The sequence below is a fragment of the Lissotriton vulgaris genome, chromosome 4_1 (assembly GCF_964263255.1).
Source record: "Lissotriton vulgaris chromosome 4_1, aLisVul1.2, whole genome shotgun sequence".
Lineage (NCBI taxonomy): Eukaryota > Metazoa > Chordata > Amphibia > Caudata > Salamandridae > Lissotriton > Lissotriton vulgaris.
The window spans coordinates 1,461,287,208-1,461,314,240 of NC_141691.1; the positions used below are offsets into that span (position 1 = coordinate 1,461,287,208).

At 44.8% G+C, this 27,033-nt stretch overlaps 1 protein-coding gene across 2 annotated transcripts in view; it reads right to left on the minus strand.

Moving 5' to 3' along the window:
* Window positions 1–3,784: 3,784 nt before the first annotated feature.
* Window positions 3,785–27,033, minus strand: part of GAREM1 (GRB2 associated regulator of MAPK1 subtype 1) — a 519,813-nt gene continuing 496,564 nt past the window's right edge. For both annotated transcript variants that reach the window (XM_086965694.1, XM_086965695.1), the window contains one exon: window positions 3,785–5,037. In XM_086965694.1, coding sequence (XP_086821820.1) covers window positions 4,125–5,037 — 913 coding nt within the window. In that variant the 3' untranslated portion in view covers window positions 3,785–4,124. The remainder of the gene's footprint in view (window positions 5,038–27,033) is intronic.

Here is a 27,033-nt window from a genome sequence, read left to right on the forward strand (position 1 = left end):
CCTTTCAAATTATTGCTTGATTGCTCTCACAGATCTCAATGAAACAGATCTATAAACAGCATTCTTTAACACATGTATTATAATTTAATAATATGTAGTGTATATAATACTATTAGGGTAATCAGAAAGGGGAGGAGGAATACATGTCCATTTATTTCCCCAGGTAAGTATCAAGGTTAATCAAGTGAAAAAATGGACACTTGTGACAATTCTAGACCATTGGTTAGAAAAACTATGGTATCCTCAAAAGACCCAATGTATACAGGTGTTGCGGTATATATCGTTCATCCGCCCCTACATTGTGGTTTTTCGGCAGTTATCATCGGATACCATAGAGAGTGTGGGTGCTTGCCTCATCCAGAGGCTCCTCTGGTCTAGGTTGCAGTGTCCAGAGATGAAAAAAGGAGAAACCAGTGCAAAGAAAGGTAAAAAACTGTTAAAAATAAGGTCAACGCCAGCAAGGATTTTAATGGAATGGTGGAGATCTTATATTAAAATAAGTGGGTACTTATCCTAGATCGAGTTACTGGATCTAGAAGTGCGAATTTTCAAAAAATGTCGACATGTTTCAGCCCCCTTCGGCTCAACGGAGTCTATGGGGCTTTCGTCAGGACAGAAGGACAAACAAACATAGAGAATCTACTCACACTTTTTGTGTGGAGTTCAATGGAAGTAGCGAGGGTCAACATTAGCCACTCAAGTCTTATTAACCCGAAAAAGAAAATACACACAAATATGTTGTGCAGGGGTAAAGTACATTCTCACAGTATTACAGGAGTGTAGGTAGGCACCGTAGTAAGCATTAGTCTAGACTACTACAATGATGCATGTTTAGCAAAAATAGCGCGAAAATTCTAAACAGTGGAGTGTCACCTGGTAGGGTAGAAGAAAGAGGGAGGCAAAAGTGAGCAAGAAGGTACTGCGTTGTGGTATCTAACAGCAGTGTGTAATTCAAAAATAGCTGTGGTATGTCAGCATCATATATGGAATAATCATGCATTGGGACCTAGGTAGTTCTAGTCACTCGTTCAGAATCTCGATAATAATACACAATAATAAGTACACCATAATCCCAATGTCTATTTTTCAGGGAGGACGAGTAAAGGTGATTGTATTGAGATTCTTAAAAAAGGATTAACGTTTTGTGAAGGGAAACGCGGAGTGACTGACCCCTTCGTGATATTTAAATGCTGCGCAAAAAACGTTAACAGACGGTCCCTCGACATTAGGTCTAGTTGTGGACTTACCCCCGATAGTGGAGTCTTTTGTTATCCTCGGGGAGGCCCAGAGCTGTGAGAAAGAGGTAGACAGAGGTCAGAATCACCTTACCTCACGGGAAGAGAAAGCTTCCCTGACTGATACGTTCCGCCATTACCCGCGTGTGTAGGATCCTACGCCGCTTGTGCTGACTCTGCCCCCGGATGCCGAACTGGTGTCTGGGGGAGCGTTTTTGTCGGAGTTTTTTTGAAAGCCCAACTTTATTAGATGTAACACGGAATGTACTTTATATACTGCAAAACGGATTGCAAATAACATAATTATTCGCCGTTTTGCTTCCACAAACGAATTTCCACAAACGAGCATTAAGTGTGTTTACACCATCTAGTATCATATTGCTAAGGTTTCCGTGTTACATCTAATAAAGTTGGGCTTTCAAAAAAACTCCGCGTTTCCCTTCACAAAACGTTAATCCTTTTTTAAGAATCTCAATACAATCACCTTTACTCGCCCTCCCTGAAAAATAGACATTGGGATTATGGTGTACTTATTATTGTGTATTATTATCGAGATTCTGAACGAGTGACTAGAACTACCTAGGTCCCAATGCATGATTATTCCATATATGATGCTGACATACCACAGCTATTTTTGAATTACACACTGCTGTTAGATACCACAACGCAGTACCTTCTTGCTCACTTTTGCCTCCCTCTTTCCTCTACCCTACCAGGTGACACTCCACTGTTTAGAATTTTCGCGCTATTTTTGCTAAACATGCATCATTGTAGTAGTCAGACTAATGCTTACTACGGTGCCTACCTACACTCCTGTAATACTGTGAGAATGTACTTTACCCCTGCACAACATATTTGTGTGTATTTTCTTTTTCAGGTTAATAAGACTTGAGTGGCTAATGTTGACCCTCACTACTTCCATTGAACTCCACACAACAAGTGTGAGTAGATTCTCTATGTTTGTTTGTCCTTCTGTCCTGACGAAAGCCCCATAGACTCCGTTGAGCCGAAGGGGGCTGAAACATGTCGACATTTTTTGAAAATTCGCACTTCTAGATCCAGTAACTCGATCTAGGATAAGTACCCACTTATTTTAATATAAGATCTCCACCATTCCATTAAAATCCTTGCTGGTGTTGACCTTATTTTTAACAGTTTTTTACCTTTCTTTGCACTGGTTTCTCCTTTTTCATCTCTGGACACTGCAACCTAGACCAGAGGAGCCTCTGGATGAGGCAGGCACCCACACTCTCTATGGTATCCGATGATAACTGCCGAAAAACCACAATGTAGGGGCGGATGAACGATATATACCGCAACACCTGTATACATTGGGTCTTTTGAGGATACCATAGTTTTTCTAACCAATGGTCTAGAATTGTCACAAGTGTCCATTTTTTCACTTGATTAACCTTGTATATAATACTATTACCAGACAGGATTTAGGGAAGAGGGATGCATTGTCCACAATATGATGACCCTCTCAATGACGGGAAAAGAGTGAAAAAGAATGAAAGCACCCTCATAATATGTATTTGTTGACTTTGCTACTACTGTCCATTTTTTGACTCATGCAGTACAGTGGTGGAAACTCTAGGTTTACAGGACACAGATTGGTCTACATGCAGTTACCTATCACCTAACATGGATTCCCAAACAAAGGAACAATAAGAGAGTGAAGAACGGCTGCCAAAGAAAAGAAAAACAGTAAGTAGTGTCAAACAAGGACGCGTGTTCACCTCACTCCTCTTCAGTTTATAGTGGAAATCCCTTCCTTGCTCGTAGTTGTATTTATCTGTCACTCCCTTCAAACTTACTATCATAGTCATACAGCTTTATGCATAGAAGCTTGGTCTGTGTGAAATTAGACAATATGAAATACCTATGGGGAAATGTCTATTTGAGAAAAACTACTTTAAAAACCAACAAATATCTGCATTGAGGTTCCAAGACAAAGTGCAGAAGAGCGGTGCCTACATGTACCTTGATCTTTTAAATATAGTAACTTGATGTTGGGTGTCTTTGATGGTTTGAATTGGGGTTCCTGCGCTACCATATGCTGCGAGTCCCACTGCGCACAGAAAGGATTAGTCTGTCCTCAACTGCTAAACCATGCCCTGTTTGCTTGAGTCAATCAACAGTGCTAGGCATAATTTTGCTTTGTTGTGCGTCACCACTGAGTTCAACCTTACTTCCTTAGGAAAAACAAACAATGAACCCATTTCAAGACAACATGCTTCACTTAAATTGCACCTGATCTGAAGAAACAAGCTTTCAGTGGTGTCAATCAGACGTCCTAGCCAAGGACTTTGGTTCCCACCAGCAGGATAAAATCTAAGTACCTTCACTTAACTCTTGCTTCAGTCACTGCGGGGGGAAAAAAACCATAGTGATCCTTGCCCTTCTACGACAAGCCAGTTATACCATCAAGAAGAGAAACACACATACACACAGTATACACTTTAGCAAACGTTTTTAAGGATCCTACATTCTACCAGTGTAAAGAGGAAGAAATCGCTCTATTTGAAGAAATAAAACATAAGCTGCAATTGTCATTGAGCATTTTGGCTATTTAATAATAAATATTACAATATTTGACATAAAACTACTTGAATAAAAGACGTTCCCTTTTAAATATGTGTTTAGCAGCTGCTGAATAGTCAGTGATGCACAAGGCACGCCTCATGTTCTAGACATCATTTTTATTGATATACAGTACAAAACATTCTGTTCACCACTCGTACCATGGACTGCATAGTAAGAATTTATTTTGCCACTATTTACAATAAAAGGTCTTTTTTAGTGCAAAAACATGTAATAATGATCTAGACGCAGCACTTCAGGCATATCCCCACACCACTTTGTTCGAGACCAGCTTATGCAATTTGGCTATATCTTGGGCCGCCAACCACCAATGAACTGCAAGATCTTCTTAACCTGCAGTTTGCTCAATTTGAAGTCCTCCGAAAGGATCTCTTCTGTAAGCTGAAGTAATAAGTTTCCATCTATCTTTTCAGTCACAAAGAGGGACAAGACATCTTCTGGTAGCCCAATGAACCGTAGAGATTTAGACACCTCTTCGATAGACAACCCAGAGAGATCCGAAGGAGGCTGCCATGGAGAGCCATCCCCACAAGATCGAGGTGCTAGCTGCATGTGGAGAGGCGAAGAGAAGGGATAAGAAATTGAGAAAATGTCCTGCCTATCCTTTGTTCCTAAATAATGTTCTTCCGAGAGATCAGGTGAACCAGTTTGTGCCCCCTCCTCAGCCCCATCTATTTTGATGTTTATAGATAGCAGTTCAAGAGGGCACTTCTCATCGTGTGACTTTGGTGTGCGAGGGGGTAAGGCAGGGCACGACTGGCTTTGCATGGTGCTGGCTTCAACGGGCATCTTCTCACCAGAGCATTCCAATGAGTAGCTGGCTGACTTTGGACATCCGGCGGGTAAACTATTAAATTCCTTTGCTATAAGCTGCGGACACCCTGCCGAGAGTTCGCATGCACTGAAGTCAAAAGGTGCAGGTAAGTTCCTCTTTGGTGTGCTGGGCGTCTTTTGTCGTGGATAGCTGTAATAACTTCGGCACTGGTCCAGCATAAAATCATTCCTATTTAGGCCCTCGGTTACCTCACAAAAACGGTTTGGCCACGACAGCCTAGTAGGTAGGACATCAGAAGGCGGACTGCCAAAAGGGGACTTGCTCTCCTGCTCTGCTGACTCGGTCTTCATCCAGTTGCATGGATAGCAAGAAACAGGGGCCTTCTCAGATGGTTGAGACACGTTGTCACTCTCGGTTACACCACTATAAATGGAGAAACCAACAAAATATACAGTCAGTAAAATATAAAACAAGTACACCAATCAACCTACAAAAACATTACAACCCCTAACCAAGAAATGTTTCCAGATACTAAGCTTTAACGTTGATATTACCAGTGTGCCAGAGAGTGCAGAGTGAAGTACATATCACCTCTGAAAACTTTTTGAGGCAGATTCAGAAAAGTTAAAACTCTCATGGATTTTATTCTCCCACACAGAATTACAAATGACAATCCATGCCCTAAAAATAATACCCCCGTGTTATGTTTGTCGTTTTGATATTTTCTACTGTCGAAAGTCTGACAAGTGTATTTATTGTAACAATACATCACATTCATCACCAGGATCAAAACTATTTTCCCAAATACGCTCAGACACAATGAAGGAAAGATCAAATAGGAGTTTATTGACTAATTACCAAAATACAATTTAATCAATTCAAGAGTTATTTTTCAGAGGAAGGGCGTGTTATTAGCCTTCATGTTAACATTCTTTGCTGCTATCATTTAAAAGGTAAAGCTATGCAGAACTAAATGATGCACGAAGACTTCTGAAACTGCGAAAATGTGTACGTGTAATTACTATGCTCTTTTTATGCACATATGTAACTTAACAAAGTGCATAGTATTATCGAAATGTGCAATATTAAATCAAATATTCCTCGAAACAATGATCCATTTGTGATTACAATATGCGGTGAATGAAGTCACATTGGGTATAAATTCATGCTCAAACTGGAATGTATCGGTTTTACACGTTTTCGAGTTTAATCCTGAGGCCCACGTGTGTCCTTGAGGTGTAGGGTGACTGATGCTTTCCTGCCATAACCATAGAAACCTTGGGTATCCCACGTGAACTGCTGTGCATGCCTAGCTGGCCTACGAGGAACAAGCCCAAAACCCATTTATAGGGTAATGTCAGCCAAGTGTTGTCCGACATGCCTCCGAAATCTTCCCTATCTGTCCCCCACTGACAGAAATAGGTAGAATAACTCCCAGGAACGAACATGAACTTTCCGGGTAGCCCCGTAGGACAAGAGGTGGGAAAATCCCCATTTTTGCCCCACCTATAGAGGGGGTGGGAAAACGGTGGCAGGAGTTTACTGAGAGGAAGCAGTAGCCTCTATCACTCAAACTCCAAAAAGAGGCCAGTATCTGATGGGAAGAAGAACAGGAGTTTCAAAACTTGACCTCAACTTCAAAATGTCATTAATTTCACCAAGCAATTGAAAAGATGTTTTAGAGAAAACATTTACAATGCAGTAACATATTAGTTGCCACTTTCTTTCATTGTGTTCCTTTCTCATCTATGTTGTATCTACATCGGTCTTTAATAGCACAAAGACCAGTGGTTCACTGTGGACTTATTTTGATAATACTGAATTCATGGATGTGTAGATCATCCAGTCTTGGACTGAAGTCAACATACAAGTGCAACCGAACCAACAAATTAATTAATACATTCAGGATGCACCACTATATGACTAATCACCAAGTCTCTTGGTGAAGGTATGGAGCTGGCTGAACGCAAAATTAGTTTTTCTGTCTAATAATATGCTTCCTGCTATTGTCTGGCGACATTTTGTGGCAAACAAAAAAAATCCTTGCTAATCAAGTTTCATTAACAATTTGCATGATAAAGTAACCGTGGCATGTAATGACAGTAGATCTTAGAAGGAAGCCGAGCCAAGAATGCGCACAGTGAAGCACATATAATACGATGACAAGTTATGAAGCTGGAAGAAACCTTCGCAGTGCCGGAATGAAATGCATGCAACTGAATTAATCCCTTTCCTTCAGCACTTTAACTTAGAGTTAATGAAAAAGAAAGCTGAATCCTTCTCAGAAGGCTCAACATGACAAACAACTGCTTCTTGGGCTGTTTGAGATGGTAGATGAGGGCAAAGATGAAACCAATTTAGGGTTCAGAGTTGGAAGGGCAGGTGTGAACGTGTGCAGCTCGCAGCGGCCCTTTTCTGTCTTTGATGATGCGCATCACTGACAAATCGAACCTACTTGTTTTTGTCTCATGCCCACCGCTATATCCCTAGACAGCTGTGCGAATCTCTCAGATCTGTTGTTTTTGCCATCTCTATGTACCGATTCCATCTCCCGCCTCCCACTGGCATGTTCTTTGGTACCACCTACTGATTTTTTTTTGTGTATCGCTTCCTGCCTCTCATGCACAGATAGGATATTTATAGGTTTTCTGGCTAGGCATGCTTCATAACTAACGGCATACAAAATGAATACAAATGATTTAATATTCTGTTAATAACAGGTATTATTTATACCAAAATACATGTGTTCTAATTTATCAAAGGGAAGACAGGTGAGAACTTCTTGTTGGGATTCAAAGAAGTATTGTTAATGCGGTGATCTGACGACCTGGGAGCAGGGCCAGACTGACTACCGGGCGTTTTAGAATTCTGCCGAGCTGGTGGCTGATTTCACTGCAGTGGGGGCTGATTTCGTTCATGGAGACCTGCATGTACTTCGAAATAATTTAAAAAAAATAATAATTTTGTTTAGTACACGCAGGTCCCCATCAACTAAATCAGCCCCCAGCTCAGCAGCATTCCATAACACCCGGTGGCCAGTCCGGCCCTGCCTGGGAGGCATCCAGGAGATTGTCTGTGTGGTTATTTTAAAGGCACAATTTCTCAAAACAGCCTTTCTTCCTCCTGCCCTTTCCAAGAGATGGGAAGCATGTGATTTTCTACTCTGTTATCGTAAAAAAGTTCCTGCTAGGGAACACAAGATAACTGCCCAATGACAAAGATGTGTGTCTGTTCCTAGGGGCACTAACGGTGCAGCTAGGGCACAGAGATCAGACAATCTGGGAAACTGGGGAGCGTAAAAAGATGGTTCAACTAAGTTTCAGAGATTTGTACTAGGCTTGTGCGAAATATTCTGGCAAAAAGCGCAAAATCCATCCATGGAGCAATTTCACTCTACAAATTTTTCACGGATTCCACAAGTGTTACCCCTTGATAACTTTTGCATTATTCTGAAACATGAAAACATGAACAAACTTTGATGTTTCATGATGTGACGCATTTCATTATGTGTCGTTCCCTTTCCTGTCTGTATTTTTTTTGTATTTCACAGAACTCAGAAACAAAATGCCACGATCAGTGGCAGCTTTGCTATTGTATTCCATAAAATTAATTAAAATTAGGCCTGGGCGATGAACTCTGCTCCGTTTGCGGAGTTTGAGCACGTGGAGTCCAGAAAGTGGTAAGTTGGTGAGCGCAAGCTGCTGCTCAGGTAGAATTTCTACTCGAGGGGCAGAAAGATCAGCGTGAACTGCAGTTTGCACTGTTCTCTTCCACTTGCGGAACTCTGCAGAGTTTTTTGTACGTGGAACACAGCGAACCCCGCCCAAGCCTTATTAAAATGTGGCCTAATTCGGATCACTGAAGCCTCAATGATTTCTTTAAGCAACAGTCAAGCACATTGTGTTAATATGGTCTCTAAAATTTCTTGGTGTGACTTCGATATTGTCAACATTCTGCCTTAAAATCAATCACTGGGTCACAAAAATGGACTAATCGGAAGAGTGTGTTACATAAGATGTTTCCGCCAAATACTGCAAAGATCATTTGAGTTTCCCTTCCCCAGTTATGGATGCTGACTCTAAATTGGAGGAAGCGGAAAACCAAGAGTGCCAAAACAAGCTGCAGGTCACTGGTTTAAAAAGGGATGCTGTCCAAGAAGATGAAGGGTTCTCAGGAGCGGAGAAGATTCTTATGGGTTTGGGCCTGGTCCTGGGTAGGAGAGCTACTGCTCAGAATTGGAGAATTTCGACTGCACTCAGCATCACAAAATTAAAAATAAGCCTAGGTGCATGTTGTATCCTTGAACTCATACTATATGAAGCCAGAGGAAGCCCCAGAAGTACAAGAACATCTGGGTAAAATGAACTGAATGCTGGATGGGGTCAGAGGTGAACCTTGACAAGATAAGTAGTGCTGGAGGGGAGAGGGCATGGACACGTATATATGTCCCCTTGCCGTAACTCAAAGGGGGAGGATGGAAGGCAGATGAGGTTTTTTCCGATTGTAATTGAGTTATGCTTGTGAAATCACAAGAATCAGTGGCAAATAATGGTGTTTTTTTGCATATGGTTTTCTTTCGTTCGCTGTATATACATAGAAAATGAAAATAAAAGAGAACTATTTTTAAAACTGGAAGTCGAAGGAGATGACTGCAAGAATTGTATCATTCAGCGACCCCACCTGGAACTTACTCTTGTTGTCCATTTAGGATTTTAATCAAGAAATCAAATAAGCACATTGCTAACTTCCCAGCCTACAAAGGATAAAACCAAACCACATGCTTCCAGATTGATGTTGGTCACTTTGTGTTGCATGGTTATGCTTGCCTTACCAACTCAAATAAGTGTAAATTGCACCTTCTTTTCTAAACCCCGTTCAAAAGATCCGGTTGGTCATTAGGTTTACAGTACAGGAATACACACACACTGCTATTTGTGTCAGGGCTCTGGGCGATGTGCGTAGGATCTCCACACTAAATCTCTAATCTGAGGGTAAGGTGATTCTTCAATAAGCGGACGTCCAGACCATACACTAGCCCTATGTTGCATTGTCAATAGTCTCCATCTGCCTCTTCTCTGCAATGAGAGGGGGGAAATAGCAACAATATATTCTCATGACTACACTGAAAAAATGCAGAGTTAACATCACTTGCCTTCAAACTGTAGGGCAAGGCCAGGCTGTCACAAGGGGCGGGGCGCAGGCAGGGCCATTTGTCACAGACCCTGCTCCTTTCAGGGCACCACAATGCCACTACTCATCTCTTTACATAAAGGTGATTTAGTTTGTGAGCAAGTTACATATGCTGCCACATAATTCAGCCAGGAGGTGAATTCAGAGTAATATTTGTCCGCATGGAGGAGAGAATCTAAATCCAAATGGATTCCAGTGGTCAAAAATGTAGAGTAGATTGCTGCCATTCACCAAAAACGCATCCCTGTTACAACAGACGTACTAAGCGCTTGAGAATTGTTAGTGCAAAAAAATTATGGCAGATTAATTCGAACAAATTGCTGATCTCTAAATTAGAACTTACTTGTTTGGAACCAATTTACATTGTTTGTCCAGCAATCACTTGTTCCACTGCTGCAACCTTCGTAATAGGTATACGGAAGACAATCTGTTTGCCTGCTGGGGACCAGGCCAACGGGAAGCAATCCAAACACTGTTGGAAAAGGACCTGACATTCTGTTCAGGGTACAAAATGCGGCCCTGTGATATGCATCGACATCAGGATCATCGATCAAAACACCCCAGGACTACGCCATGGGCAGTGACTCTGAAGCATAACCTTAGTACTCTTATTCTGCAGGCCCGTTCACCTCACAGTTCATATTGGTATAAGGATCAATAATTGGTTACATGATAGCAGTCAGGCGTAAATGGCAAAATGAAAACCGCTAGGAGGAAGTTTCAGGTGGAGAACCTTGGGGATTACCAATGAGGCCAGTAGGATTTAACTTACTTCTGAGAGACCTCATAAATAAAAAGTTTTGTAAAACTGTCCAATAAGAAAACTGCAAAAGAACATAAGACATAAAAAATACATAATTAATGATTCCAGACACTGCGAGAAAGACTTGGAAGAAAAGATATGTATGGAATATAATTCAGCTATATGTCAAAGCATGCAACTAAGATTGAAAAAACTAAAATGGTAATACAAGGGGTGCATGTGAGCCACCCACGAAGTCAGCATCTTATTTAAGATGCTCTTGCTGTCTAGCCTTTAATCTTCCTTTATCTGAATAGCCCGTTCCTGGGTAGCCACTAAAATTTGGGCCCAGACATGGTGAATCGGTTGCTTTGATTGGCACCTTCATAGCAGTGCTTCAGGGGATTGCAAACTGGAACAACTGTTATTGCTTATATCCAGACATGGCCCACTGTTGGTATAGTGTCTCCGGGTGCTTTTGGAGCTGAGATTCACTTGTGTCCCTAGGTCAGGCTGAGTTGTACCTCTAGCCGACCTCTGATTTATTTTGGCACCAGTCGCCACTGTACTATGGTTGCTTACGATGACCATGTGCCTGGGTCCGCTGTGATCTGGTGATAACTTTCACTGGTGGCAGGTGGTACGTGCATCTTGGAAATTATCACAGCGCTGATCTTGGCGTCTACTCTAGCTGTTGTAACCTTTGCAAGGTAGAGTATGTATGTATGCAGTATCAGTCGCATGAACTTAGCCAAAGTTCACCGGAGCACTGTGCATGGGCAAAGACAAGCATACAGTCAACGAGTAATAGGAGAGGAAGGTGCTTTGTGCTTTGTGATATAGTGTACTTCAAAGAGGTAAGTCTTCAACTCTTTCTTAAATTGGAGCAGTGTTGGTCAGCCTTGAGGGATACGGCAATAATGTTCCAGATCCTGAAGGCAAAGATAGAAAAGGCCTGTTGTCTTGCTTTTTCTTTTTTACACTTCTTAGTCTGCAGTGTGATGGTGTGCTGGCTATGGGTGTGCTCAAAACCATCAGCAATGGTGAGCTTGTCTGCAAGATGAGCAGGGCTGCTGGTCATAATGGCTTTGTAAATTATGCATCTAATTTCGAAGAAGGTTGGGACAGCAAGGGGAGGCAATGGAATTTCATCAAAATGAAGTTGATGCAATCATATTTATTCAGGTCTTAAGTGAGACATGCAGCGACTTGCACGATGCCTCTAAGGGGTGCCAGTGTGGAGTCTGGGAGGTTTTGGAGCAAAGCACTACCACCATCCATAAGCAAGAGTGTGAGGATTTGAAAAGCAGCTCCGAAGTCGCTTTTTGGAAGAAACTGAATGACTTTCTTTGGAATAGCATTCTGGTACCAGGTCGTCTTTCTTTTTTGGGCAAAGTGTTCCTTGAGGGCGAGGTTGGGTTTCAGGGTGAACCCAAGTGACTTGGCATTCTGTGAGAGTTGGGGTTCGAAGCAGTCAAGGTTCTTGTAATTGAGCCAGGTTTGTGCTCTATATTATTTGTTGTTCTTGGTGACAAACATGAATCCTGCCTCGGCTGGGTCGAGCTCGACTCAGCCGAGGCAGGATTCTTGTTTGGCTGATCCAGGCAGGTGCTGGGCATCCAGGTTGGAATGATGTGCAAGCAGTGTTTGAGGTGCTAGATAAATGAAGCAGGGGAGACTTTCAGAGTTTTGTAACACTGGCATATTGGTGAACCTTGATGTGGTTATCTGTGAGTGTTTCCAGCTATAGAAATTAAAAAAACAGAGTCCAATTGTATTGAATTGGTTAATCCATGTGTCGTTATATCATGTACTATGGCTGGTGTTTCAAATAATAACCAAAAAGTTTTGTTTAGCAAATTGTAATTTATGGGATGTGTGAGTATGTTGAATGCTAAATGAAAGAAAAGGAGAGCATGAAGAGAGTATGGAAATGTAGTGTAGAATATTAGAATTTTGTATAAAAAGATTTTGTTACGCTGTACAATGTGAATATTGTGATGGTATTTGAAGAAAAAGTGTACATTTTTCTTATGTGAAAACTAAAACAAAAATAAAAGATTCATTCTAGGCAGAAAAAGAAGCCTAAAGGTACATAATGTTGGATTTTCAATATGGTTTCCCACAAACTAGTGTATCAGTTATGTAGAGGTATTGGCAGTTGTTTAGTTTTTGTTGTTATCTGTGAGTAGAGCACCAAGAACCTCCACAAAAAGGATGAGGATGACAGGAAACAGCATGCAAACCTGGTGGACTCCACGTGATAGGGATCTTTTGTGACCTGGAGGAGCTCATGTGAACAAAATGGTGTCGGTTGAAAGATAGGAGGAGAATCTGTGTAGGACACTGCCAGTGAATCCCATTCAAGACTCAAGGATGCATTTGAGGGTGGGATGGTCGACTGTGTCAAAGGCAGTTGAGACGTCCAGTCAACTGAGTAGGCAGAAGTCATCCACATCTGGGTCTATAGGGTGTCTGTGATGTGTAAGGTAGCTGTCTCTGTGCTGCAGTGTGATCTAAATCCAGATTGGTAGTCAGGCAGTAGATGATTGGCCCTGAAGTGACCATAAAGTTGAGCATGTTTTTTTTGTTTTTTTATAACTTGCAGATGAAGTGTGGGTGAGTGATGGACTAGTAGCACGCAAGATCATCAGAGTGTAGTGTAGGTTTCTTTAGGAGTGGGAGGAAATCTGGACGTTTAGGACGATAACTTGAGTAGCAAGAGCTGTGAAAGATAGGGTTCGAAGGATGACCACTGGAGAGTGGTTCGTGAAAGAATGGTGCTGTTGATGTGCTATCAGATCAATAGCATACTTTTACTGAAGAAGAGGTTGATGGCATTGCACTTATCTGTGAAGTGTAGGATCGGAAGGTCAAGAAGGGGAATGAAACAATGCTTGACTGTCTTGAGACGATTATAACGACTTTTGATAGCTTTATTGATGAGCATTGTCCACAATCTGTAAGGGAGCGATCTCTGTGCTGCAGAATGATCTGAACCATACTGCTAGTTGTGCAGGATACTGTTAGCACTGATGTGATATTGGAGTTCAACACAGACTGCTTGTTGTGCTGCCTGCTGACTGGTGCTAAAGACAACACTACTTCAGTAGTTGCATTCGACTTTGCTACCACTGCAACTCCAACTTTCACATAATGACACATAGGCCACACATTGTTCCTTTCACCCATTTCAGAGTCCACCAAAACTGTGGTGCACTGATCTCCATCATTGGGTCTAGGGAGCCCTTTGCAGGTGCAGAACTCAGGTAAATATCCTGGTAACACTGAAGAGGTAAAATTGGTGTGTACCCTTCATATGAGCTCTCCTTTACCCCATGCAGCAGGCATCAGAAAATTCATGACTTGGTGTCCTCTGAAGACCTGCCATGATGCTACTGAAATGTGGAATGCTGTTCATACATGCTTTTAATCGTTTCAATGCTGTAATCCAGGCAATACTTTGAGAGATGTGAGTGACTGTGCCTACCTGTTATCGCAAGATGCCTCTTCGGTATTGGGATCAGTGATTTACCAGTTGCAAATCTCCTGTAACTTTGAGGTTTAGCACCAATGTGAATAAGACCAGAGTCTTGCAATCTAACTTACTTTTTTTGACGGAAGAAAGGAATGAAAAGGATACAAGGGTTTGGATGTTCAATCATGAAGTGTGAAAAAAGTGAGGTAAGGTCACTCTTCCCAGTACAGTACATCATCCTTCACCTCTAATTTGAGCTCCTTTCCTTTGTATCTTGTGAAAAAGTAGAGGGAAGGAGGAGATAGTTAACCATTTCCATCCCATCTTTCCGCCTATCCTACTCTTGTTTCATGGCCAGCCATGAAGGATACAAATATGGAAATAAGAAGGGGGAAGGCTGGGAGAAGAGACCACTACTTACACCTCTCCCCCATTAGTTTGTGGCAGGGGAGGGAATATATAGGGGTCGTTGAGAGGCGCAGACAAATACTTCCATCATCCAGTATAATCTCACTTCTCTGACACCCCGATCACAAAGGCAAATATTTGAGATGGGGAGGAACTCCAATCTCTTTATCATACACAACATGTCTGTGACGATGGCAATTGACTGGACAGTTATGACTGGTACCTGGGTTAAGCCTTGTCGGACTTTGCCCTTTTGGCAGGTTCACCCTGATACTTTTTGCATTCTCCTAGCCTTTTTCTGTAACCTGGTGTTGGGGATTTTAGGCCTCTAAGCACTTTAGCACTGTGGTCCAGTGTAAAGTGTGTGCGCTCTCTGTGTGCGTGTGGTGAGATTGGCCTGCCCTCCCATAGGAATGCATTGGGGATAAGTGTGTCCGTGGTTATTCCTGTTATGAGAGGAGCCCCAGGGGCGAGTTTAGTATGTATGAAATCGTGAGAATAAATGCTGCGCAATGGTGTGCGCAGATTTATGATGACTGGTGGAGAAGTGCCACTTTTAGAAGTTGGCATTTCTGCCTGCTATGTGTCTGCCTTCCTGATGTGAATTGCATATCTGGCTTGTGAGTGAAGGGGCTGAGAGGCGTGGGTGGCTCCTGGAGGGGTAGGGTGAGTCAGCGCTAGGCTGAATAGGACAACTGGCCTAAGAGTAGTGGGAGGGGTAATCCCCTGACTCTGAATAGAACTGTGCCCAGCCTGTACAATGCTGTTTCCGCCCCCTCTGGTGTTTTTCAATCACTGAGCCCCCGCCTGACAAAGGGGAAAAGGAGCTTCGAAAACAAAGTGCTCCAAATTCCCCTGAACCAGTTGCATCTGGTTTCCTAAGCCCTACACTACAGACAAAGGAATTAGTGATATAAATATAGGGCCTGTGACCCCATACTGTTGTTCTGCGCCTGTTTCTAAACCAGTGGGGGCATGCTGCTGCTGGGGCCCAGGAGGACCAGCCAGGAGGGCTGCCTCCCTGGGCCCAGCATTGCTACCTGATTCCTAAGGACCTTGTTCTGCTTTTTACGCCCTGAGAGAACTTTTAGTTTTATTGGCCCCTGAATGGAGGAGATAGCACAGGCTTAGCAGCGCAGCACTGCAGCCCTTTAGAGCGAATCCCGGCGAGAGGGATTTCCCTGTGATGAAGGAAACGGTGGGTGCCCACCCTGCATTTTGCTTGCAGACCAGCTGCCACCCCGCTAGTGCCTTTACCTAAAACGGGAGCCTACCCCGTATTGCCCGCAAAGAAGTAACCGCCGCGGCCCGAGCCACGAACCGAAAGCAGGCGCGCCCGCCTGACAGTGGGCGGGGCCTCGTGGATGAGGCAGGAAGATGTCCAAGGCTCGCACGCCCACGTCGAAGCCATGGCCCCGAGAGGGGGGGGGGGGGGCGGACAAAGCGAAGGAGAAGAAAACAAGTTAGTTACCTGTAACTACAGTTATCCAGTATTGGTATCTTTCATAGATTCACATGCCTGAATCATTCCCCGTCGTCGAGGCGGGAGTCCCACGGTAACAATATATACAATACCAGTGCCTAAAAATCCTTGTAGTAGGCTGGAGGAAGGTATAGGCCCAAACTAGGCCCAAAACTTAGCAGCCTATCTACCTCTTTTTGTAAAAAGAACTGAAAAAGTAGCTCCAGCCAATCGTCTGTCCTCACCCTCTAGAACCTTCCCAGCTCAGGCAGTTCTCCTCAGATTTTCCCAGCACAAGTGAGAAGTAAGTATCCGTAACAAAGAACTGCCCTGCCGGGGAGGAGGGTGGGTGCATGTGAATCTATGAAAGATACCAATACTGGATAACTGTAGTTACAGATAAGTAACTTGTTTTCTTATCTAGTATTGGGGTATCTTTCATAGATTCACATGCCTGAATCAGAGTAACAAGCAGTAAGACTATCTGCCGTTAGAGGAAGATGGGAGACAAAAGAAGTTGTACCTATCCCCACGCAACCTGGAACGTTATAGAGCCCAAACATGTCTGCATACATATGCAGCAAGAACCTTCATACAATACAGAATAAAATAAGACAGCATTTGAAAAGAACAGAAAAACTACAGTAAATACATATGGTTTAAACATCCCAAATGAGAGAGACCATAAACGTATAACCTTAGTGAAGAAGATGCTGCAGCACCGCTTCCCCCACTGCTGTATCATCATGAGATGCCGACTGCAAGCAGTAGTGCTTCGTAAAGGTGTGGACACTCTTTCACGTAGCAGCTCTGCAAATGTTCTCCAGCGTCACTCCTGCGAATAGGCCGTAGACGCTGACATCATTCTGGTAGAATGCGCTTTAACCCTTCTTGTTAGGTGTTTGTTAGCCTTTTCGTGACAAAAGAGAATTACAGAAGATAGCCATCTGGCTATAGTCGCTTTCGTTACAGCCTGCCCCAGTGTGGCTTGTCCATAAGCAACAAATATCTGGTTAGTTTTGCGTATGCTCTTAGTTCTTTGCAGGTAGAACTTAAGGCACCGTTTGACATCCAGGGAATGCAATGTCTTTTCTGCTGGAGTTACAGGGTCCGGGAAAAAGGTCTTTAGCTTTACAGGCTGATTAATGTGAAATTGCGATGGAACTTTTGGAATGAACTTTGAATTCGTTCTTAGCGTTACAAAGTCTTTAGAGAAATGTAAGAAAGGTACTGTGATCCTGAAGGCTTGCATCTCGCTGACTCTACGGGCCGAAGTGAGGGCTAGCAGGACAGCTACTTTCCAAGTTAGAAACGTCAGCTCAGCCTTGAGAATAGGTTCAAATGGCCTCCTTAACAGTTGGGATAAAATAATAATGAGGTCCCACTCAGGAGGTGGAGATCGAACTGGAGGGAAAGCTCGGAATAACCCTTTAAGAAATTGTTTTATTAATGAGGAAGAACACAGTGATGGTTTGTTGGAACTCTTCCTGAATCTGGAGATAGCGGCCAGATGTACCTTAATAGAAGAGAAAACTAGCCCTGCCTTGGCCAAGGACAGCAGGTAAGGAAGGATGTCCTCTGGTGAAGCTTGGAGCGGATGAACATTATTTGCCTCACACCAGTTACAGAATCTTTTCCACTTAAAACGATATGTTCTGATGGTCCTTTGAGCATGGGCTTGAGTTAAAATTGCTCTGCAATCTGTAGAAATGTTAAGATCCTTAAATTCTAGGAAGTCAGGAGCCAGGCGTGCAAGTGAAGCGATTGAGGATCCGGGTGTAGAATCTGGCCTTCTTCTCTTGTCAGCATTGACATTGTCGGTCTGAGACGAAGTGGAGGCTGTTGAGACAGAAGAAGCAGTTCTTGGAACCAGTACTGCCTCGGCCAGCGAGGAGCAATTAGGAGGAGAGTGCAATGTTCCCTTTTCATTTTCTGCAGTATTTTTGGAATAAGCGGAATCGGAGGAAAGGCGTATGCAAAGATTCCAGACCATCTCATCAACAGGGCATTTCCCCTTGACCCCTGTTGAGGAAATCTGCTGGCGAAGTACAGGCATTTGCTGTTCTGCCGTGTCGGGAACAGACCCAGAGTTGGTGTGCCCCATGTTTTAAAGATCCTGTCCACTTGATCTTGCTCGAGCTCCCATTCGTGGCAACCTGTGAGAGACCTGTTGAGGTTGTCGGCTAGAGAGTTCTGAATACCCTTCACATGCTCCGCTCTGAGGGATATGCCGTGTCGTATGACCCACTCCCATTTCTTGAGCCTCTTGCGAACGGAGAGAGATCTTGTTCCCCCTTGTTTGTTGATATAATACATGCTGGTGGTATTGTCCGTACGCACCAGCACTGAGGAGTTCGCAATCCTTGGAAGGAAAGCTTGCAGAGATAGAAAGATGGCTCTCAGCTCCAGGCTCTTGATGTGTTTCTGCCCATACTGGTGAGACCATCGACCTTGAATTTGGAGTTCCAGGAGGTGACCTCCCCAACCTTCCATGGAAGCATCTGTTAAGGTAAATTCTGGCATGGTCTGGAGAAATGTGAGGCCTGGTGACAGATTGTCTTCCTTCGACCACCAAAGAAGGGCTCGCCTCATTCTGGATGTCACCTTTAAGCGATCCTAGAACGAGCCGTCTATCTGCCGCCACTGTCGGTGTAATTCCTCCTGTAGAGGCCTCATTCTGAGTCTTGCCATTGGGACTAGACTGATTGCAGACGAACACATCCCTAGAAGGGAAGCATAAGTTTGGTCCGAAAGTGACCTTCTTGACGATATTTGTCTTACCAGCTTTAGTAGTTTCGTTTGTCGTTCCTGAGTCAAGAACGCTTTGCATTGGCATGTGTCCAGTAATGCTCCAGAAAGGTTAATACCTGACAGGGTTGCAATTGATATTTGTTTTAATTGAGGGTGAGTCCCAAATTTGAGAATAGATAGAGGGAGCTTTTGACTGCTTCCCTTGTGGAGTTCACTGATGGTCCTTTTAGCAGCCAGTCCTCTAGGTACGGGAAGACTTGTATTCCCTGTGACCTCAGTGCGGCAGCAACTGGGGCTAAACACTTCGGAAATATTCTTGGTGCCGACTTTAGACCGAATGGGAGCACCTTGAATTGAAAATGGACGCCAGCCACTGCGAATCTCAGGTATTTGCGGTGTTTTGCGTGAATAGGGATGTGAAAATAGGCGTCTTCTCGGTCCAGAGAAGCCATATGTCCCCTTCGTTGAGACAATTCAGGACATCTGTCAGCGTCACCATGCGGAAACCCAGTTTCTTTAGATATTTGTTGAGCTTGCACAAATCTAAAATTGGGCGCCAATCTCCTGATCTTTTCTCTATGAGGAAGAAGTGAGAGTAAAATCCTTTCCCTTTTTGAGAGGTGGGAACTTTTTCTATCGCATTCTTGTGTAGCATCTTTAAGGCCTTTTTGAACAGTAAGTGAAGACGAGGGGGACCCCTGGGCGGTGTCGTTGGTGGTTTCTTCAGAAACTCCAGAGTGTGTCCATTCTTGACCAGATCTAGAACCCACTGATCTGAAGTTATACTCCGCCACTGTTGGTAAAATGCGGAAATTTTCGCGCCCACAGGGAGGGAAGGATGATGGACTGGCGTCCGGCAATACTCATTGACGCTTGTTGGAATCACGTCCTTGATTGTTTGATCGTCGTTTTCCTCCCTGACGAGAGAAATTACCAGAGGTAGGTTGCCTGTAAGACGAGTGATAGTACGGTTGTTTGTACTGAGACTGGTACTGTCTATTTTGCTGGTTGTGATAATTTCCTCTGGAGGAGAATCCACAGCCTCTTGCCCCTCTAAAAGATCCTCTGTTATATTGTAGGGTACCAAGAGATTTGGCGGTGTCGGTATCCGTCTTAATCGCTGGTAAAGCATCGTCTGTGTGCTTACCGAAAAGAGAGTCACCATCATAAGCCATATCTAAAAATTTTGTTTGAACCTCTGGCCTGAAGGAGGTAGCCTTGAGCCAGCCTTGTCGCCCGAGGACTGCTGCGCCTGCCAATTGTCTGAAATTGGTGTTAGAGATGTCTAGGGCGCAGTCAATGATCTCCGATGCCGCCCTCTCTCCTTCCAGTGCCATATTGCGCGCTTCCTGCTGTCGATCTTCAGGTATTAAATTTATAAATTCCGACAGGTCCGACCACATCCGTCGGTCTTAGCGGGCAAGGATTTCCAAGGAATTAGCCGCTTTAATGGATGCTGCACCATTCGTGGAGAACTTTTTCCTTATCAAATCCAGTGCAGTGAAAATCTGAGGAGAACTGCCTGACCTGTGAAGGTTCTAGAGGGTGAGGACAGCCGATAGGCTAGAGCTACTATTTCAGTTCTTTTTACAAAAAAAGGTAGATAGGCTGCTAAGTTTTGGGCCTAGTTTGGGCCTATTCCTTTCTCCAGCCTACTACAAGGATTTTTAGGCACTGCTATTGTATATATTGTTACCGTGGGACTCCCACCTCGTTGACGGGGAATGATTCAGGCATGTGAATCTATGAAAGATACCCCAATGCTGGATAAGTCCTGAGCCCAAGGAGAGGGCCCAGGTGAAGTTGGGAAAAGGTTGGTGGCCCGGCGGGGCTCCCGTGAGCTGGGAAAGCCCTGCGATGCATTAAAAGAGTCCCGCATGCAGTAAAGTGCCTCACGGGCTCCACATCCAAGTCGCGGGTCCCAGGAGGGGGCCCGGTTGAAGTGAGGCGAGGAGACCAGAGTGTCGGTCCCGCATCGAGAGGAGAGCCTCCCCAGACCAGTCCGGTGAGTGGGGGGCTCCAGGGGCACATTGTTGGTGCCGATCGTGGCACGTGACGATGTTGGTGCTGAGCTGACCTGCCAGAGAGCGGGCCGCTCCAACGAGGGGGCACATGGCTGTTGAGGGCCCAGAGGGACCTGTGTCTCCTTACCTAGTGAGGCACATTGTCGGTGCCTGAGTGGTCCCGCCAGAGAGCGGACCACTCCAACAAGGGGGAATCTTTGGTTTTAGAGCCCGTGGGGGACCTGAGGGCACAGAGGTGCCAGGGCCCCCTTCACTGAGGATGTCACAGCTGCGCCGCCGTAGCAGGCAGCTGCCACTTGGGCGCATTGTTCAGAGAGGGATCCAGAGGGCCCTGAGGGGCCCATGCCCATTTGGACACATTTTTGCAAGAGAGTCCCTGAGTGGGACAGGAGGCACAGTGGTGCCAGGGCCTTTACTGGATTTACAGCTGCGCATCACTTAGTGCCAGCTGCCACGTTTAGGCCACAGTTCTTTGGGGGCATCTTTTGAGATGAGTGAGATGCACTCTGTTGCCCTAGCTCAATGGCACACTTTGGTTTACGCTGAATAGGCAGTAGCCCTGACATTCTGGATGCAGTGCATTTGAGCCCCTTTAAGAAGGCCAGTTGGCCCAGGTGGTCAGTGATTTATGTGATGTAGGAAATGTGATGCTCGACTACGATTCATGCCTCTAAAAGCATTTGGGGATGAGATCCTGTGGGTACTGTGATTATGCTGGTGAGATGATTTCCTATTCCTACTGCAAATTTTACCCCTAATGTGAGTGATGCTTAGGAGGTTAGGGTCTAATGCGTTTATACTTATGAGATGATTGCATAATGTGTTTATGCTGGTGAAGTTGGTGCAGAATGTAATTCACGCCTAATGTGATACTGTGCATAATGTGGTTTATGTTACAGGATGATGCAGAGTACAGTGGTTACCAGTGATTACTGGTTATACGTTTATGATATGTCGTACTTTTACTAAGTTCACTTTGTGATGGTTCTGACAGTGGTCCAGTGGGCCCTGTTAGGTGTATATAATCTCTTGTAGATATGACCTAGTCCCAGGTGGCACAATGTATATTTTGAGAGTACTATTCTAATGTGTTATGAGAATACAAAGGCTATTTTTGATATAACCTTGTGTGGAGTTCATTTTGTGGTGTGCCTGGTATGTTGTTGCTGTGTGCGTGCGCAAACGCTTTACACATTGCCTCTGGGATATGCCTCCGGGATAAGTGTGACTGCTCGTGCCAAGCTACCAAGGGGGGCGAGCAGGGGTTATCTTTGGCGTGTAACTCCCTTGCCCGGACGAGAGTAGTGGTTTCTGCCTGGCTTTGGCGCACACCTTAGCCAACCAGAAATCCCATTTCTAACAAGCCTCTAGTGGGCAAGTGACATTTTGTCATCCCCATACTAGAAATGGTTCTATAGGTGGTTCGCGTTGGGGAAGAAATGCGTTACTTACCTGTAACTGCAGTTATCCAGTATTGGTATATTTCATAGATTCACATGCCTGAATCATTCCTCGTCGTCGGGGTGGGAGTCCCCGGTACATAAATAAAGTAATGTCATGTAGACATATATACATAGTAATGGGCCAGAGGCCTCTCATTAGTAACATATCCATGTCCTTTTGTGAAAAGGACCAAACTTTGGCCAATAGCCAATCAGCTATCACCACCCTCTAGAACCTTCCTGGAAGGAGCTCTGGTCCCTCAGATTTTCGTAAGCACAGTGCTAAGTAGTATATTACTGAGAGAACCAAGGTGAGCCCTTCCAGGGAGGTGGGTGGGTTGCATGTGAATCTATGAAATACTGGATAACTGCAGTTACAGGTAAGTAACGCATTTCTTATCCAGTATTATGGGTATCTTTCATAGATTCACATGCCTGCAGAGTAGCGAGCAATAAGAAGCACATTTCAAATGGTACAACAACAAATCTCACTAGATAATAACCTATCAATTGTGAAATGCAAAAGGTACCAAAAAGCAATAGTAGAGATAAATGTGCAAGTAGACAGTAGGGAAGGTGGGATGAAAGAGAAGGCTCACCTCTAGTGAAACAGATGACGGAGCACAGCTTGTCCCACTGCTGCATCTTTCATAAGTTCAGTATCCACTTAGTAGTGCCTGGTGAATGTATGAGGCGTCTTCCATGTCGCCGCTCTGCAGATGTCAATGATGGGCACTTCCGCAAAGAGCGCCATGAAGGTTGAGACTGCTCTAGTGGAATGAGCACGAACCTTGGAATGCAGAGGATGTCCTCCTTGTTGATGACAGAAAGCAATAGCTGCAGAGATCCAACGTGAAATGCTCTGCTTAGTCAATGGAAGACCTTTCCTAGGTCTGCTAAAAGCAACGAAGAGTTGGTTTGATTTTCGAAATGTCTCTGTTCTGTGGATGTAGAACTTCAGACAGCGTTTGAGATCAAAAGAGTGGAGAGACTTCTCTGCTGCGGAATGTGGATTCGGGAAGAAAGACCGCAGAACTATCGGCTCATTAAGGTGAAAGTCAGATGGGATCTTTGGAATGAATTTAGGATTAGTCCTCGGAAGCACTCTGTCCTGCCTGAATTGGAGAAAAAGGGTCTTGAATTGAAAAGGCTTGGAGTTCGCTTACTCTTCTCGCTGAGGTAAGCGCCAATAGAAGAGCCGTTTTCCAGGAAATATATTTGATATCAGCTTTGTGTATTGGCTCAAAGGGATGTTTCATTAATTGAGCAAGCTCAATGTTCAGCTGCCAGGCGGGCGGTTAAGACTTCACCGGAGGAAATGTCCTGAACAAGCCTTTAACCTCTTCGCTGCTCATGACGAGCTCAGCTCGTCATGAGGCACACTGGAGCTGTGCTTATGACGAGCTCAGCTCGTCATGAACAATGGGATTCAAAGCCTCCCAGCACAGGAGGGGAAACGTCTTAGCAGCCAAGGTGTTAAGGAATTGTTTTATGAGTCTGCTGGACCAGAGGGAAGTACCAGCTGAGGAACGTCTGAATCGAGATATGGCAGCCAGGTGAACTTTTATTGAAGCATGAGCCAGACCGGAGTTTGCCAAATGAAGAAGGTAAGGTAAGATCTATGCAGGTGATGAAGAAAAGGGATGTATTTTCTTCGATTTACACCACATGCAGAACCTTTTCCATTTTAGGGAATACGTTTTGTTGGTACTGTCGGCCGGAGCCCAGGCTAGAACAGCTCTGCAATCTGGCGGGATGTTTAAGTTCTGGAATTCTCTGAACTCAGGAGCCAAGCCGATAATTTGAGAGATGCTGGATCCGGATGCTGGACTTGTCCGTGGTTCATTGTGAGGAGATTGGGGCACGGCTTCAATGGGATCGGCAGTTCCAGTGATAGGAGATGAAGCTCCGTGAACCAGTGTTGGCGCGGCCACGCTGGAGCTATCAAGATCAGGGTACAATGTTCCGCCTTCAGCTTCCTGAGGACCCTGGGAATCAGGGGAAATGGAGGAAATGCGTACGCAAAGACGTTGAACCATGCGATCAAAAATGCATTCCCTAGAGACCCTTTCTGGGGACGCCAGCTTGCGTAATGTTGGCATTTGGCGTTGTGTCTGGTTGCAAACAGGACCAGAGGAGGCCTGCCCCATCGGGAGAAGATGTGACTGAGAAGTTGGTGGTCCAGCTCCCACTCGTGGCACACAGAGCGCTCTCTGCTCAGTGAGTCTGCAAGGACATTGTTCGTTCCAGGGACTTATTCTACCCCACGGGAAATGTTGTGAAGAAGTACCCAGTTACAGATCTTTTGAGATTCGCAAGACGTCAGAGACTGAGTCCCCCCTTGTTTGTTGATATAGTGCATTGTCGTCATCTTGTCTGTCCGCACAAGCACTGGGGAGTTTTTGATCCGAAGCAGGAACACTCGAAACGCCAGGTAAACTGCTCTTAACTCGAGAAGGTTTATGTGTAGTTGTCTTTCAGCAGGGGACCACTGTCCATTGATTCTGAGTACTTGGAGGAACGTGTCCCAACCTTCTGGAGACGCATCTGTTGTTAAAATATGCGGCAAGACTGGAAGCAGGAACGGCATGCCTCGCATGAGGTTCTGTGGGTGAATCCACCACCGTAGAGCTTTTACCTTGGGAGGAGTCACTCGGATTACATCTTCGAATGATCCTGTACACTGGATCCATTGAGTGGATAGCGCTTCCTGAAGAGGACGCATATGAAGACGGCAGTGTGGAACTAACAGGATGCAAGAAGACATCATCCCTAGCAGGGACTTGTAAAGGCGCACCTTGAGGGTTCTTCTGATTTGTACACGGGCCGCCAAGGATGCCAGCTTGGATTGACGCTCTTGTGAAGGGAATGCTTTCTTCTGAGCCATATCTAGGACAGCGCCTAGGAAAGTGAGATGCTGGGAAGGCTGAAGGACAGATTTGTCTCGATTGAGACTAAGGCCGAAGTCGTTGAAAAGTTGAAGACAGGCGTTGGAGGACTTGGTCACGCCTGCAAAAGAAGGTGCCTTGACAAGCCAGTCGTCCAAGTATGGGAAGACTTGGTGATGCTGTTGCCGGAGGTACGCTGCTACTGGAGACAGGCATTTTGTAAAAATGCGTGGTGCCGACTTCAGGCCGAAGGGTAACACCCGAAACTGGTAGTGTTTGCCTGCCACAGCGAACCTGAGGTAATGCTTGTGATTTCTGTGGATAGGCACGTGAAAATAAGCGTCTTGAAGATCTAGAGACACCATGAAGTCGTTTGCATTGAGGAGTTGTAGCACCTCCTGAATGGACACCATACGGAATGACTGTTTCTTGAGATACTTGTTTAGGTTTCTTAAGTCCAATATAGGTCTCCATTTTTTCTCTTTCTTCCGAATTAAGAAGAATCGGGAGTAGAACCCCTTGCCTCTCTGATCGCGAGGGACTCTTTCTATAGTACCTTTCTGGAGCATTTGTGAGAGCTCCAAATGCAGCAGATGTAAATTCTTGTGGAGCATTGGGTGAGGAGGAGTTTGGGGCGGAGTTTCTATGAACTCCAGAGAGTGTCTGAATTGAACTAGTTGGAGGACCCATCGATCCGTAGTGATTTTTCTCCAATTTTGTAGGAAAGATTAAACTCTTCCTCCAACTTTGCATGGCAGAGAAGAAGTGGAGACCTGTGGCAGAGAGAAGTCATTGTCTTCTGGCTGTGTCCTTCTTTCCTCCTCTACCACGAAAGGAAGACTTTGTGTAGGACGACTGTTGTTATTGTCTTTGCTGATATTGGGGTTTGTACTGCTGATTTGAGCTGTACGAGGACCGGTAACCTTGAACATCTCCTCTTGAAGATTGGCCTCTCCCTCTGGAGCCCCGAAAGGGAGGATTTTTAAATTGGAGGGTACCCAGTGCCTTCGCTGTATCAGTATCTTTTTTAATACCTTGAAGCGCCTCATCTATGTATGCTCCAAATAGAAGTTGGCCATCGTAAGGCATGTCGAGCACCTAAGTTTGCACTACCGGCCGGAAGGTAGTTGCTTTGAGCCAGCCTTGTCGTCTCAGCACCGCAGCCCCAGCTAGCTGGCTGAAACCCGTCGATGCGATATCCATCGCACAGTCAATCATATCCGAAAAGGAGCGCTCGCCTTCTAAGAGAATCTTTTTTGCCTCTTCTTTTTCTTCCTCCAACAATGATCCCAAATATGGGACGATATCAGCCCACATTTGACGGTTGTAACGTCCTAACAGTTCCATGGAGTTTGCAGCTCGCACTGTCAACGCGGACATGGAAGAAAACCGCTTCCCAATATTGTCCAGTTTTTCGTCCCTCCTTATCAGGGTGGCGCAGTTAGAACTGCAGAAGGATTTTTTGATTTGCGCTGCGCTGCTTGGGTAATGACCGAGTCCGGCTTGGGATGGCCAGTAAGGCAAGCTGGAGCCGTGTCTGGAGCCCTATATTTATTGTCCAGTCTGGGCAGAACTGGGGACAAGAAAGAAGGGTTTTGCATGATCTTAACCCCTTGTTCCCAAATGTAGTCTATGATAGGTATGGACCTAACCGCCTTCTTGAACGGTTCCTTGAAATCATAAAGGAAGCAGTCTTGTTGTTGGGTAGTTATGGGAATCTTGAAAAGCAAAGCTACCCTTTCTAGGATATTATGGAATCCAGCAATGTCCTCCATGGGCGAATCGGCTTGCGTTGGCACAGGAGATGCTGGACCTGGAATGACGTAATCATCCCACTCGTCATGTGAGTCCTGGAGTTCCCCTTCCTCCTGCTGTTGATGCTCTTCTTCATCATCTGAGGATGGAGGATGCTGTGCAGGAGCAGGATCCGGGTGAAGCACTAGAGGCGAGGTCGAGGTCTAGGCGGAGGCGTAACCACTTAAGGGGGTAGAGGTGTAGAGGGAAACCTCTGTTTGTAGTCCGCAATCAAGAACT